The sequence below is a fragment of the Colossoma macropomum genome, unplaced genomic scaffold, assembly GCF_904425465.1.
Source record: "Colossoma macropomum unplaced genomic scaffold, Colossoma_macropomum, whole genome shotgun sequence".
Taxonomy (NCBI): domain Eukaryota; kingdom Metazoa; phylum Chordata; class Actinopteri; order Characiformes; family Serrasalmidae; genus Colossoma; species Colossoma macropomum.
In genome coordinates, this window is record NW_023494793.1 from 4,432,598 (window position 1) to 4,448,586 (window position 15,989).

Sequence of the window (15,989 nt, forward strand, 5' to 3'; positions counted from 1 at the left end):
TGTGGACAGAATTGGGACAGAAATACCTTCCCTGAAAAAGTAAAGCAATTTCTAAAACAGAGAATCTCCAGGAGATGCTTCACTCTGCTTCATGTTGTAGAAGCGGACAATTTTGAAAAGGGAGCAATAAAACCTTATGAGTCAGTGATCCACTTGACTGAGATGTTAACCTTGGCACCCAATATAAAGGCAACATCCCAGAAACATCTTATCTTCAGATTGGGAAACTCCAGATACACCTCCTGTCCTCTCACACTGTAGGGGACGTCACTGACCCTGAAAAGGGAGTGATACATCTTACTTGAGATGTTAGCCCTGGCTACACTTGCATCTTCCTTGAAATGCAAAAGTACTTTGATTGAAAATGTAATGCATCATTTTCCTTAGATGCAGAATCTTCAGAAGATACTTCATACCATCTTATGTTATAGATGAGGATGCCGATACCGAAGAAGGAGTGATAGAACCTTATAAGCAGGTGATCCACTGGATTGACACGTTAGCACTGGCTCCTGGCGCAAGGGTACTTTTGTTAAAAATGGAAAGAGGTTTTTTTATTAGTTGCAGTATCTCAATGAGATGCCTGACAGCATCTCACACTGTAGGAGAGGACGCTAATATTGAAGAGGGAGCAGTAACACCTTACAAGCGAGTGATCCCCTGGATTGAGATGTTAGCATTGGCTTCTGGTGCAAGGGGACCTTCTTTGAAAATGCAAAGTATACTTTCCTCAGATTGGGAATTCCCAGGAGACACCTCCCACCATCTTGTACTCTAAGAGAAAACACTGATATTGAAGAGGGAGCGATAAACAAGCATGTGATCCACTGGACTGAGATGTTAGCACTGGCTCCCGATGCAAGGGTACCCTCACTTTTCCTCAGATTGACAATCTCGGTCTCACACTGTGGGAGAGATCAAAAAAGGAATGGTAAAACCTTAGAAGCAGGTGATCCACTGGACGGAGATGTTAGCGCCGGCTCCCAGCAAGGGTACCATAGTTGAAAACGTGGTGTCTTTTCCTCACATTGGGAATCTTCGGGAGGCGTCTCCTACCTTCCTTCATGCTTTGTACATGTTAGCAGCAGTAGCTAGGGCCAGTTGGCCATTGGCAGCCACGACACAAGGCTCTTCCTCCAGCAGGCCGTTGGGGTCAGCATGTGGGATGCTGTCGTGGTAGCTGCTGAAGCTGATGTTGTCTTCCTTCAGCTCGATGGTCCAGAAGGGTGCGTTGAGCTTCCGATTGCGATACTCGCGGTACGTGTAGACCCCACCCACTAAGCCCATGAGCAGTACCACCACTGCGATGATGACGGCCAGGACGATGATGTTGAACTGCGTCCAGGACACCACGGTGAGGGCCGAGGCTGTGCTGTTGTTGTTGGAGGCAGGGTCACCCGGGCCAGACTGCAGAGTCGGAGCACTCGAGGGGGCTGTGGAGGGGGAAGAGGAGGTGAAGAGAAGGAAAGGAGAAGTAGTAGAAGAGGAGGAGGGGGTGGTGGTACTGGTGGTGGTAGTAGATGACCTGGGAGCCAGGGTTGCCAGGAGCCTCACAGCTAGAAGAGAGAAAGAGAAAGAGAGACAGAGAGAGAGAGTTCTAGTTAATTGGGTTTAGAATAAATAGGAAAGCTACGAAATCGCTGATAACTCAGTTTTGAGATGACTCAAGAATTCTAAGAAAACAAACTTCCAAATGATATACAGTCCTACAGTTTCTGACCTTGAAGTTCAAGAGTTTCATAACAAAACTTCTGCTCTATCATCCTGACCCATATTACTTAAAGAATGAATGATGTCCCAGACAGGAAGACGACATCCTACATTATAAACGTGACGAACACTGGCTGAAAGCAGATAGGGACCCCACCCACTGCATAATACTTCAGTTTACTCTGAAACACAATGTAAGATCCTGAGACAATATGTGGGAAGACCCTGGATTGGTTACAATGAACAAAGACCCACAAAGGAAAACAGGGAGTCCTCTTCCCCAAGAGACTACTGGTTGCATTCATCACATTCCTAGAAAAAGTGGACTTGAATGTCCATGAGGGTGACGTACTCTACAGAAGTTCCCAAAACCTCAGACCTTAATTTCTCTGGTAATTGACTGAGTCATTCTACAGAAGTGGTTCAAGACACTGCCACTGCCCCTTTTTAAAAAATATTGTAAATAATAAGCAATTTCAATTGACTTTCAACACACACAAATAACCATTCTGGACTAAACCAACATGGGGCCGTATTTCGTAATATATAACTAGGAATTCCCTCCATCTTGACCACATGATGAGAAGATGCCTTCTAACATTCTGAAACAAAACAGGAAAGCAAGAAAATCCACGTTTCAAAAAGTGTCACTACTGAACTCTTTTTAACTCTTCCAAAATACAAGATTTCATTTTTTTTTAATAATGTGTTTTTCATTATTTATTTCATTTTTCATTCATTTGGAGATAAGCACGGTTGGATTGTCACAACCAAAACAAAGTTTGTCTGTTTGTTGGCATTGAAATTCGTTTCAATAGTGCAGCCCAGCAGTGTACTTATTACTCAATTAAAAAAGAATAATACAGTCACATGCTGAACACAGAAAAATGTCAGAAATGTACATTTTTCACTGAAAACGGCAAAGAGGCACAGAATTTCAGCACTTGACATCTAACCCTGCGTTCACACCGGCAGCAACGCGACGTGACAAAGCGGCAGGAGCTCATTCATTTTCAATGAGAGCTGGTAATTTCCGGGGACAGGAGGCAGCGTGACATTGGGGACACGAAGTGGGCGGAGTCGGCGATGCGACAAAGTTGAGCAGAATTTAACTTTAGGCGAATAGGGAGCAAAACAACGTGCCGATTACCAATAGGCATTCAGCAGCGTAGGATGCGCTTTGTCTCCGCCACTGTGAAACAGTGCGCCCCTTTTTTGGTTCCTAGATAATTGTTCCTACTACAGATGGAATAATGGCACCGCCGCAAACAGGCAAAGACCAAATGGCGTTTTCCTCACAAACTGACTGCACAGACTCGGATTAAATAGAAATAAACACATAAGCGATTTCTCACCGAGATTTTTAAATGTAAATCAATGCATCTGATTTGTGCTTGGTGTCATTGAAACCATGGCAACCAGAAGTCAGTTGGAGTTCAGAAACGTCCACAGGGGATGATGATCAGTAATTAAAGTGACAAAAAGAGGCAAAAAGTCGCTGCGAGTGTGAATGCAGGGTACTTGGCTCAATATTTATTTACTTAGAAAAACTGACATTGGTTGGGTTTGAATTCAGATTTTTCCCAATCCGATTAAATACATTCCAATTATAGATGAAGACTGAGGTGTTTATATTCTCACTCTACTCAACAATCTGATGGAAAATCTTCGTTTACATGCTGACTACAAGTAATCTGATCCAAAATGACGCGCATGCGTGTAGCACCACTTAGTGTAGACGTTACCATGACAACGAGCATCACTGAGTCCAATCAGAGTGTGATGAGCAGCAGTGAGCAGTGCTTGTGTTTTTAATTACTTTAAAACGATGTCAGACTCAGGAAAACGTCCTTCACATGTCCTTGTTAAAGAAGGCCGAGAGGAAGATGTCGTGTTCTGAGACACATAAGCTGGACGTCCGTCCCACCGCCGTCTTTTAAAGATCATAGCATAAACTTCGTCTCCTCTGCAGACCAGTTTCTGCTCCGCCATGTTGAACGGTATAAACTTTCACTATGACGTGACGAACATGATCAGAACATACTTAAACTTTCCGAAGGGGAAAGTAATCAGATACAGACGTTTACACTGATATTATTATTCCATTTCATTGATTATTTACAGGATTAACCACCTCGATCAATCAGATAGAAATTGTATTCCAAATGGCCTCAATCGGACTAGACTATTCTGATTGAGGTGTTTACATGGACGAATTCTATTCCGATTGAGCTGTTAGTCAGATTATTAACAAATTATTAGGCTGCATGTAAATGTGGCTACTGAGAGCCCTCAAAAAAACAAGAAAAAAGGTTCTTTATTGGACAGTCAACAAAAAATTATTCTTTTTTTAGTCCTGATTTTAGTGATTCTAGGCAAATTTCTGAAAATACGTCACGATTTAAGATATTTTAGAATTCCTCATTTTAGCTAGCATACAGCACAAAGGTGAAGGAATTTTAATGGGAAAAAACATTTTGAACTACTTCTGTGCTGCTGTTGCTGCTATATATTATTTATTTTTACATCATTCGTTCTTAAAACAAGTTTACAAAATGCTTACTGGATGTTGAGTAACTTTCTCTTTCTTAACTCAGTTAAAACAGAGGTTCTACTTCTTGGTCCAAAAGCAGCTCGAAACAAACTGTCTAATTTAACACTTAAACTTAACAATTTCTCAGTTGCATCAAGCTCATCTGTAAAAAGCCTTGGTGTCATTATAGACCCTGATCTGTCCTTCGACACACATATAACTAATATTACTAGAACAGCCTTCCTGCATCTCTGCAATATTGCTAAATTGAGAAATGCATTGTCTCTACAGGATGCAGAAAAGTTAGTTCATGCATTTATTACTTCAAGGCTAGATTACTGTAATGCCCTGCTGTCTGGATGTCCCAGCAAAAGTCTTAAGAAGCTCCAGTTAGTCCAGAACGCTGCAGCCAGAGTTCTTACTAGAACCAGAAAGTTTGACCATATCAGCCCAGTTTTATCAACCTTACACTGGTTACCAGTTAAATTTCGGATTGATTATAAAACTCTCTTACTGACTTATAAAGCTCTAAACGGACTCGCCCCGCTGTACCTGAGTGGATTTCTCTCTCACTATGAACCATCACGCCTACTTAGACCACAAGGTGCTGCTCACTATTAGTACCTAGAATTAATAAAGTTACGTCAGGGGGGAGAGCTTTCTCATACAAAGCCCCCCAGCTTAGGAATAGTCTTCGTGTTAATGTTCGGGACTCAGACACAGCCTCAGTCTTTAAGTCTAGGCTAAAAACTTACTTGTATAGTCGAGCCTTTGGTAATTAGTTTTCCCTGTCGGTTCTATACCTGCCAGAGTCTCTGCTAACACTGTAATCTGTAATCAGTCGCCCATTACAGAACTGACACCCATTACAGAACTGACTCTCAGTTCTGTCAGTCACTCATTACAGAACTGACTCTCTGTGTGTTTTCTTTTCTTTCTTTTCTTTGCCGAGTTGAACAGCTGCCCATCCTGTGCGTCTGATGCTGCTGCCTCTCTGCCTTGATCGGGTGCCACTGGCCCTCTGGACCAGCTAGACCACCATTGAGCTTCTTGCTGTACAATGCCATCCAAACCTCACCCTCACAACCTGACCCCACTGATGCTGCTGCTGCTGCCGCTGCTGTTGCATGAACTAAACTAATCAAAATTAATCATTTGAACTAATCAATCATTTACACTAATCTAATTAATCAATCACTCATTACAGAACTGACTCCTTCTTTCTTTTTGTTGCCGAGTTGAACAGCTGCCCATCCTGTGCGTCTGATGCTGCTGCCTCTTCTGCCTTGATCGGGTGCCACTGCTCTCCAGCCCTCTGGACCGGCTAGACCACCATCAAGCTTCATGCTGTACAACGCCGTGCAAACCTCACCCTCACAACCTGACCCCATTGATGCTGATGCTGCCGCCGCTGCTGCTGCATGAACTAAACTAATCAAATGAATCAATGCTCCACCTGTTTTCCCTGTTTTTGTACTAACAATGTTTACTATCCGGTGTCGACCAGAGGAGGATGGGTTCCCCTTCTGAGTCTTGGTTCCTCTCAAGGTTTCTTCCTGTTTCTCTTAGGGAGTTTTTCCTTGCCACTGTCGCCACTGGCGACGCTCATGGAGGCTTGGACCCGGATTTCTTTCTGTAATGCTGATTTTCCTTGTAAAGCTGCTTTGTGACAACACCTGTTGTAAAAAGCGCTCTATAAATAAACTTTACTTACTTACTTACTTGGACGACAAATCAGAAAAAAACTAAATAATGAATAAAAAACAAACAGTATGGTGGGTTGCTTGGGTGCTCTCCTCTTCTTGAACTGAACTGGGAGTGTTATTGCTCAGTTTAACAGCATACACGGATAATTTTTCATGCATTTAGCGGTGACGCACATTGTACACATGCGCATTTCCTCTTCCAAAGGAAGCATCCCTTCCTCTATCACAGCTGATAAAAGAGCATGCTTTCCACCGTCTGCTCTAGCTGCTGTGTCATACCTTTTCAGGATATGTTAAAGGAAGCTGTGGGATGTTTATCTGCAAGACCAACACCTTTATCAGTCTGGCGAAGATCCAAACACACATACTGAAGATCATTACACTCAATAAAACAGGAAAATCAACAATTCGATTCATACACTCTTTACTATGATGAAGTGCCAAAATAAATTCAGATAAAAACTTAGCAACAGCACTAAACTATTTTTCATGTTTCTGATAAGTAGGAGCAGTAAGACGTCTCCTGGCTCCTTCAGCGTTATTAAAAGTTCATTTTTAACAATAATCACTCACAGCATCAAAATACACTACCTTTTAAAATGGATTTCAGTCATATACACTAATTTTATTACAGTACCAATTAATCATATATGATGCCAATGCTGTACTACTAACTTCAAATAATTACCACGAAGTTAATTTTATAAAATACTTAGCAGCTGTTCAAGAAATAATATTGATATTTTCATAAAGAAGGACAGAGCTATAGACGATTCTAAAATAAAAGCTGTTAAACTTCAGGAATTTCCAATAAGAATAATATCCAGAACTCAATTATAACAAAATTAATATTTAAAATGAGGTTCTAAAAAATTCATATTTAAAATGAAATTCTATTGAAATGAATATCTCTATAAGTTCCAATAAAATTAATATTTAGATTGAGGTTCTAATAAAATTACTATCCAAAAAAGGAGGTTTTAATAAAATCAATATAAATATTTAACTAATAAAATTATTATCCAGAATGAGGTTCTAATAAAATGAAAACTTGAAAAGAATTTCAAATAAATGTAATAAATAAAAATGAAATTCTATTTAAATTAATGTCCATATAAGTTCCAGTGAAATTAATACTATAAAATTACTATCCAAAAAGAAGTTCTAATAAAATCAATATACATTATTAACTTCTAACAAAATTTTCATCTAGAATGAGGTTCTAAAAAAAATCATTTCCCAAAATAATCTCTAGTAAAATTATCCAGAAGGCCTTCTATGTAAAAAGTAGTCATATCTTGAGGTGGATAACTTGACACAATGTATGTATATATGATTTATTGTTTATTAAGCCGCATACTTCAAATAATAAATAAAACATTGAAAGAAATACCTTTTTGTGTCCAATTTACAATATTATAATACTGAACTTTTGAATGGTAGTGTATATGGCATATCTCTCTCTCTCTCTCTCTCTCTTTCTCAATCTCTCTCTCTCTCTTTCCCTCTCTTTCTCAATCTCTCTCTCTCTCTTTCTCTCTCTCTCTCTCTCTTTCTCAATCTCTCTCTTTCTTCCTCTCTTTCTCTCTCTCTTTCTCCCTCTCTTTCTCAATCTCTCTCTCTCTTTCTCAATCTCTCTCTCTCTCTCTCTTTCTCAATCTCTCTCTTTCTCCCTCTCTTTCTCTCTCTCTTTCTCCCTCTCTTTCTCAATCTCTCTCTTTCTCTCTCTCTCTCTCACTTTCTTTCTCAATCTCTCTCTCTCTTTCTCAATCTCTCTCTCTCTCTCACTTTCTTTCTCAATCTCTCTCTCTCTCTCTCTCTCTCTCTCTCTCTCTCTCACCTCTGTAGGTGCAGTTGTGGGCCCGGGCGTCTCCCATGTATCCAGGGGCACAGAGCTCACAGTGTGTGCCTGTGGTGTGGTTGGCACAGCGGAGGCAGTGCCCACTCTCCGGGTGGCATATTTGGGGCATAGAGCGGGGGTCCGCATTGCCATTGCAGTCACAGGGCACACACGCATCGCCTGATTTATAAAAACCATCCACACACACGTCACATGTGGGCCCCCTGAAACCAGCCTTGCACTCATCACACACGGGCCGACCGCTGGAATCTGTAAGAAGAAAAAAGAAAATAATGATAAATGATGCTTTGAATCAACAACACTGTAAATACACTCACACTATAGCTGTGTTTATCTCATAGAGTCTCATACAAAATCAGTGAAAAATATTAAGTAATTAATTTTTATGCCTGTTTTTAGACCTAAGTAAGAATGGACGGGCGTGGCTTAATATTATAATGAGCATGTGTGATTGACAGCCCTTTAGACCAACACTCCCAGCCTACTATGCCCCTGAAGCACAACTAAACAGAGTTGAGCAAGTGAAGAGAATTGAGTGAAATTGACTCTACATATACAGACAGACTAGCGCCGCTGTGTCCACTCACTACAAACATCATCCAGCTTATCCAGAACAAACAAATGAATAAACAGATGAACATTGAATAGCTCAACAGACAGATTTAAGGACAGATGAGCTAACAAACGAATGACCGAACGAACAGATGGAAGACAAGCAGAGAGATGAGCAGGCTTTACAGCTTATGCCTATTGGTTTACTTTCGCTTGGTGGTTAGCTTTCTCTCTGTACATTTCTCTGACTTGCACACAGTTTTGCTATAGCTATGTGGGCGGGACAACCCATATCAGCCTTGTGATTGGTAAAAGTACTGCTTACATACATGCTACTCAAGATTAGGATCGTCCAGTTCACATCGAAAGAGAAGAAAGTTGTCGGCCATTTAGTGGCCTGAACACTTCTCATTAAAACAGTGGAGAATTGTGTTGAACTGTCAGTTCATTCCACATGTGTGTTTGTAAGCAGAAGAGAAGATATTTTATGATAATTTGAATTTGATGAAATGTTATTGCCATGTATTATTGGTAAAAAAATCACATTCAGTCTAGTGAGAAACTTTAAGACAGTTTTTTTTATTTTATTTTATAGGTTCTGCAAGGCTTTTGGGCGGCACGGTGGCGCAGTGGGTAGCGCTGTCGCCTCACAGCAAGAAGGGCCTCGATTCCCAGCAGGGTGACCAGGGTCCTTTCTGTGTGGAGTTTGCCTGTTCTCCCCGTGTCTGCGTGGGTTTCCTCCAGGTACTCCGGTTTCCTCCCACAGTCCAAAGACATGCAGTCAGGCTGATTGGACATGCTAAATTGCCCCTAGGTGTGAATGTGTGTGTGACTGTGTATGTCTGTCTGTCTGCCCTGCGATGGACTGGCGACCTGTCCAGGGTGTATCCTACCTTCCACCCAATGACAGCTGGGATAGGCTCCAGCACCCCACCGCGACCCAGAAGGATAAGCAGTTTAGATGATGTATGTATGTATGTATGTATGTATGTAATTCACTACATAACTAGCTTTGTAATTCGTTACTTTGTTATATTAATTTAATCACAAGTAATGCGAATAGAAATGCATCATGAAATCTAGAATGTATTACATTCTGATATATTAGTAATTCTGTTATGAATGTAACATCAATAATAACTCTAAAGCTCTAAAGGCTAATTCCATTTTCACACTGATAAATGTACCTTTCCTGCAAAGCTGACTTCAGAGAAATTTCACTTTCCGCCACTTGATGGCGCAGTAACGCTAGTTTTTCATCGCTCTGTCCCCACAGAGTGACTGCTAGAGGTCTGGACTGTCAGAAGCGGATTGATGGTAATGAATACTGCTGTTCAAACCTTCTTCAGGAAGCACACAAACATGCAAACTGCAAACAGCTAAGAAGCAGAAGGATGTTGATGAATGAGTTCTGGATGTATGAGCCAAGACTGAACCAGAACTGTGCCTTGAACCTGCAAACTGGACTGTAAACAGTGGCATCACCTGTAAACAATAGTCAAGTCCTTACATTCAGGACTCTAAAAGGTCATAGGTTAATGTATTCAGCGACTGTGATCATACTGCTAGATACTGTGATTGCAATGTACTTTGATATTAATATATTGAAACATATTGGAAGCATATTGACGGAAACTTGATGTAATATGTTTATGTTTGTGACTGTCCGCATTATTTTGACCAACGTAATTTACTTTTGTGTGATTATGTGAATCAAAACACAGAATCAGGACCTGTGATCGGTCAGGATGCAGACTGTACAGTAAAACATATTTGAGGCTCATTTGCATATTGCAATCTAGTAAAGTAATGAATTTATGAGTACAGCCTACAGACTTAATCTCACCAAATCCCGCCCCACTTGAACTCACCCAGCCTTCATACTGTTAACAAATAACCACGCCCACTCACCCAGCCTTCATACTGTTAACAAATAACCACGCCCATTCACTCAGCCTTCATACTGTCACTGAATAACCACGCCCACTCACCCAGCCTTCATACTGTTAACAAATAACCACGCCCATTCACTCAGCCTTCATACTGTCACTGAATAACCACACCCACTCACCCAGCCTTCATACTTTCACCAAATAACCACGCCCACTCACCCAGCCTTCATACTTTCACCAAATAACCACGCCCACTCACCCAGCCTTCATACTTTCACCAAATAACCACGCCCACTCACCCAGCCTTCATACTGTCACCAAATAACCACACCCACTCACCCAGCCTTCATACTTTCACCAAATAACCACGCCCACTCACCCAGCCTTCATACTTTCACCAAATAACCACGCCCATTCACCCAGCCTTCATACTTTCACCAAATAACCACGCCCACTCACCCAGCCTTCATACTGTCACCGAATAACCACACCCACTCACCCAGCCTTCATACTTTCACCAAATAACCACGCCCACTCACCCAGCCTTCATACTTTCACCAAATAACCACGCCCACTCACCCAGCCTTCATACTTTCACCAAATAACCACACCCACTCACCCAGCTTTCATACTGTCACTGAATAACCACACCCACTCACCCAGCCTTCATACTGTCACTGAACAACCACGCCCACTCACCCAGCCTTCATACTGTCACTGAATAACCACGCCCACTCACCCAGCCTTCATACTTTCACCAAATAACCACGCCCACTCACCCAGCCTTCATACTTCCACCAAATAACCACACCCACTCACCCAGCCTTCATACTGTCACCAAATAACCACGCCCACTCACCCAGCCTTCATACTTTCACCAAATAACCACACCCACTCACCCAGCCTTCATACTGTCACTAAATAACCACGCCCACTCACCCAGCCTTCATACTTTCACCAAATAACCACGCCCACTCACCCATCTTTGATGTGGACGAACTCCAGTGGCCTGCACAGAGCCCTGACCTTAACTCCACTGACTACTCACAAATGCTCTTTTGACTAAATGGGCTCAAATTACAAACACACTCCAAAATGTGAAAAGCCTTCCCAGATTAGTGGAGGCTGTTTTGGGGGGGGACTCTCTATTAATGCCAATGTTTTTGGAATAGGATGTCCAGCAAGTTTATATGGCTGCAATGTATAGTGCATATAGTCTCTTTATTGCCACACACATTACTCCGCCCCTCTGCTGAGACAGCCAATGGAAACAGGGTTCATTAACATACAAAATCAACACCTAAAAGACGACATTTTCTTCACAGATGAAAACAGTAAAATGCCTTATAGAAAGGCTGAAGGTGTTACTTGCCTTCCACGTGCTCCCTTTTCTTACCAGCAAAACGTAAAACGCATTTATCTCTCTCTTGTATATGCATGTTAGGGAGGATAGAGACGGATCTCTGATAGCAGCACTGGCCAGAGGCGGGGCTTTGGGCAGTTTTGCGTGATCAGCCACAACCTTAGTAAACAGAGAGCTAATTTCAGACACATTGCGAGTGCATAAGGTAAATATTGCACCAAGACACACTTTGCACTGCACCCTCATGTTCGTATATCTGTAACTCAGTGATTTTCTCCATGTAACGAAATGCGATTTGGCCCAAAGACTTCTGAGACAGACACGGTCTGCAGTTCACACACACACACACGTCTCTGCAGAGGTCAGAGCTGAAATATTTATGAAGTTAGAGAACAGTGTGAGCATAAGAGGTTGAGTGACTGCTGAGCCTTTAACTAACAAACATCCACACCCACATTCAGACCTAACCCAAATCTCTTATTCATCCCTTATATATCTGATAATATGTCCCATCTATTGTATATGTAAGTGTCTATATGTAATAATAATGTCCCATATGTATATATATATATATATATATATATATATATATATATATATATATGTGTGTGTGTGTGTGTGTGTGTAGTAATGTGTCCCATTTGCATTTTAAACATTGTGTGTGTATATGTATATATATAATTGCATGAAGTCCAATATGTATTTAAATATGTATGTATATGCATCTATCTACATGTAACAATAACATGTCCCATGTGTATATATATATATATATATATATATATATATATATATATATATATATATATTCATGTGTGTGTCCCGTGTATCTATATGTAATAGTATGATACATATTCAGTATGTTATATTTTGCTCTATCAGTTTTTAAAAATTAAACATTAAACTTTGTTACAATCACTTTAGAAGTCAGTAGCATTTTGTTAGTTCTGTTTTCCTCTAGTTTCACACATGCACAAATACAAACACACACACACACACACACACACACAGAGTAAGCCTATCTGCAGTCTTCTCCTCATGACACTGCGCCGCACCTCCTCAGTTTTCTCAATGGCCTCCGTTGCCATGGAAACCTCCACACTGACAGACGGACGCTTGCTTGGCAGCGTTTCTGTCTGCAGTCTGTTCGCTCCACCCCTTCACCTTCATCATCCTTGTCCTGCTCATCATCCTCATCATTACAATGCTCATTCTTTTTTTATTAACAGTGTTTGAGGTAACAACAAATCCATCCACTGAGTCTCCATCAGCTCACATCAGCCCATGCTTCTCTAATGCAGACGAAACAACATGTTTGGTGCCTGAAGTTTCTTCCAAGTGATGAAAGCTTATATTCCACCAATTAGCAAGGTGCTAACGGCATGCCTTAATTATAACACACTGGTCTCGACCTGTGTGGAGTTGTTAAGTAATCTCTAGTAGACTTGATACAGTATGACAGTAGTAGTAGCAGTAGTAGTAGGCGGTTTGGCCAAACATATGTAGCACAGTATGTGTATAATTAAAATTACTGACAGTTTTGGCACATATCACAGTATATTTACACTTAACAAAACTCTTTTACATGCTTAGGTATAATAACAGTAATTACTCTGGGATCTCCCTCTAATTTTTCAACAATTTTTACAACTGAAGTAAACCTGAAATATTTTTACTGCACAAATTAATAATATTAATAATCATTTTTATTTATATAGCACTTTTCATGCCAGTGGCAGCTCAAAGTGCTTTACAGACAGGTGAGAAGGCTTAAAAGTAATAGAAGAAACTATGAGTATTAATTCAGAATAATATAAGAAAAAGACACAGATCAAATTAAAACATAAACACCACAAGACAGAGTTTTTATTAAATGCTAAAAGTTAAAGAGATACATTTTTCGATGCTTGTTAAAAGTGAGCTCTGAGCTTGACTGTCTAATAAAAGGTGAGCTGAGCTCCACAGTTTAGAAGCAGGATAACTGAAAGAGTCTCTCCATGTTTTCTGTATTTTAAGGTGTTTGCAGAAGGTCAGAATCTGCAGATCTAAGATCATAAACAGACAGACACTCTGTGATGTAAGCAGAGCTTTAAGGTCATTTAGAGGCTTAAAAACTAGTAGCAGAACTTTAAAATCTGTCCTGAACGATAAAGACAGTCAGTGCAGCTCTTTTAAAGCAGGACTGATCTGATCTCTGAGTTGTAAAGGATGTACTGTTTTCTTAGTAAGTCCAGTAAGAAGATCATTACAGTGATCAACTCTGCTGTATCAAATGCATGAACAGGTTTCTCTGCGTCGCTCTGAGATAGAAAAGGCCGAACTTTAGTAACGTTTCTCTAATGATGAAAAGCTACTTTAGTGACTGTGTTTACATGAGGAATAAAACAGAGCTCAGAGTCTAAGATCACACCCAGGTTTCCTACTTCAGGTTTGGTTTATGAAGCTAAAGAACCAAGTTTCTCACAAAGCAGCTTTCTCTGCGTTTTTGTACCAACGATCAGGATTTCAGTTTTTTTTGTGATTTAATTGTAGAAAATGTTGCAACATCCACTGAGAAATGAATCTGACACACAGCTGGTTAGTCTGTCTACAGAGTCTTGATTAACAGAAGGAATAGAAATTTATAACCGGGTGTCATCAGCATAGCTCTGAAAATGTATGTTTCGTAATATCACCTACAGACAGCATGTACAAAGAGAAAAGCAAAGGCCCTAAAACGGAACCTTGAGGAACTCCAAAAGAAACACCAAATCTTTTTGTTGAATGATTTCCCATTGAAACCATGAACTGCCTGTTACCTAAGTATGATGTAAACCATTCTAAAACTGTGCCTGAGAGGCCGAACCAGTAAATAGTAAAAACGTAAGCCAACAATATGTAGACAAACCTGTGTCAGCATCACTTATTGGCAAATCATGCTAAATGTCAAGTCATGTCTTCATTTCTACAAAGCTGAATTTCACTTTTTATTTGTTTGAATTTTCCATTCCACTTTCAATGGAACAGCACTTTCATTCTGGCTCCTCTACAGGTGCATGAATGTAACTGCAGCACCATATAAAGTGGAACAAGAAATTTAAATAAGAAGCTTCAGCTTTGTTGGATTTCTCAAGTCATTTGTCTCATATGTATGTCTTATATACTCGCGCATTCGACTGCCAGACACTGCTGGAAAATATTACAGTCATTCACGCATTCAGCACCAGCTGGTCTATGGCTGGCTGCGCAGGCAAGGCCGGAAGACCACAGCGCCATCTGATGCAGCTGACCGAGTCAGGCGGCTCCTCTGCCAGGCCTCTGCGGTCTGGTGTCCATGTCAGGCTAAGGCTGCTGCCCCGAAAACAAAGTGGACTACCTCAGATGAAACAGAGCGGGAGGCGATTGAGGGTTACCATTTTCATTTAAACGTGATTGAAACATCCCTGATTCAGCCACTCAGCTAAAGGGGATAACATTTACTGTAGTTTGTACAGCATGTTATTTGTGCTTATTTGTGGCACACCGATTATAATGGTTCTGAAGAATTTTAAGAGGTTTACTGCCCACTGCTAGTTCAAAGACTTCAATATTTTTATTGTCCAGTTTTCATCCATATAAAAGACCACAGCTCAGACAATTCTGGGGCCAGATTCACAAAAGTGTCTTCAGAAAGAAAATCTTCTTAAATGTGTGTTTTTTTCTTAACTTCATTCTTGTTATTATTCAAATATCTTCTTAAAAATTCTCTTCTTTTCTTTTCTTAACTTTTCCCTCAAAAATAATTCTGAGAACAAGTGGTATTTTGGCAATATTATGTTGTTAAATATTTTTCTTACTTACGACAGTCTCACACTCATCTTAGGCTGTAAGAGGTGACAAGGTGGTCGTCTAAATATTTCATGGACGCTGCCTCTGCTGCTCCCCATCCTCGTCCGTCACCTCACAATTATCATATTTTCTAAGATATTTTCTGTTGGTTGTTTATTTTTTAAAAGCTTGGTTTGATGTTTTTCCTCCATTTTGCTCCTCTGAGTGGATTAACCTAATAATAGAAATAACCATTTTAAACTGTAGCTCGCGTCATTTATGGTACAGGGTACAATGCAACCTACATAAGAAAACAATAAAGATTAAGAATATTAAGAATATTTGATACTTCATTTTTATTTTCGAGATTTGCATTTAAGATATTCTAAGAACTTCAGTGTTTTTATAAGAACGTCTGCAAGTGTTTATTTAAGAAAGCTTTTGTGAATCCAGCCCCTGATCTTTGTTTGTAGAGACGATGAATGGTCAAGTTAGCGGTCAGTCCTGTTGCCCAGTTAGTTTCCTTCATATTGAACTGTATGACAAAGTGCAATCTATATAAATGGAAAAAGTACAGACTAAATTC

The 15,989-nt window shown here is 40.4% G+C and overlaps 1 protein-coding gene across 1 annotated transcript in view; it reads right to left on the reverse strand.

Moving 5' to 3' along the window:
* Positions 1 to 586: 586 nt before the first annotated feature.
* Positions 587 to 15,989, reverse strand: part of si:ch211-158d24.2 (multiple epidermal growth factor-like domains protein 9) — a 58,808-nt gene continuing 43,405 nt past the window's right edge. The window contains exons 5-6 of the mRNA XM_036578242.1: positions 7,790 to 8,059; positions 587 to 1,556 (exon numbers count right to left, since the gene is read on the reverse strand). Coding sequence (XP_036434135.1) covers positions 1,063 to 1,556; positions 7,790 to 8,059 — 764 coding nt within the window. The 3' untranslated portion in view covers positions 587 to 1,062. The remainder of the gene's footprint in view (positions 1,557 to 7,789; positions 8,060 to 15,989) is intronic.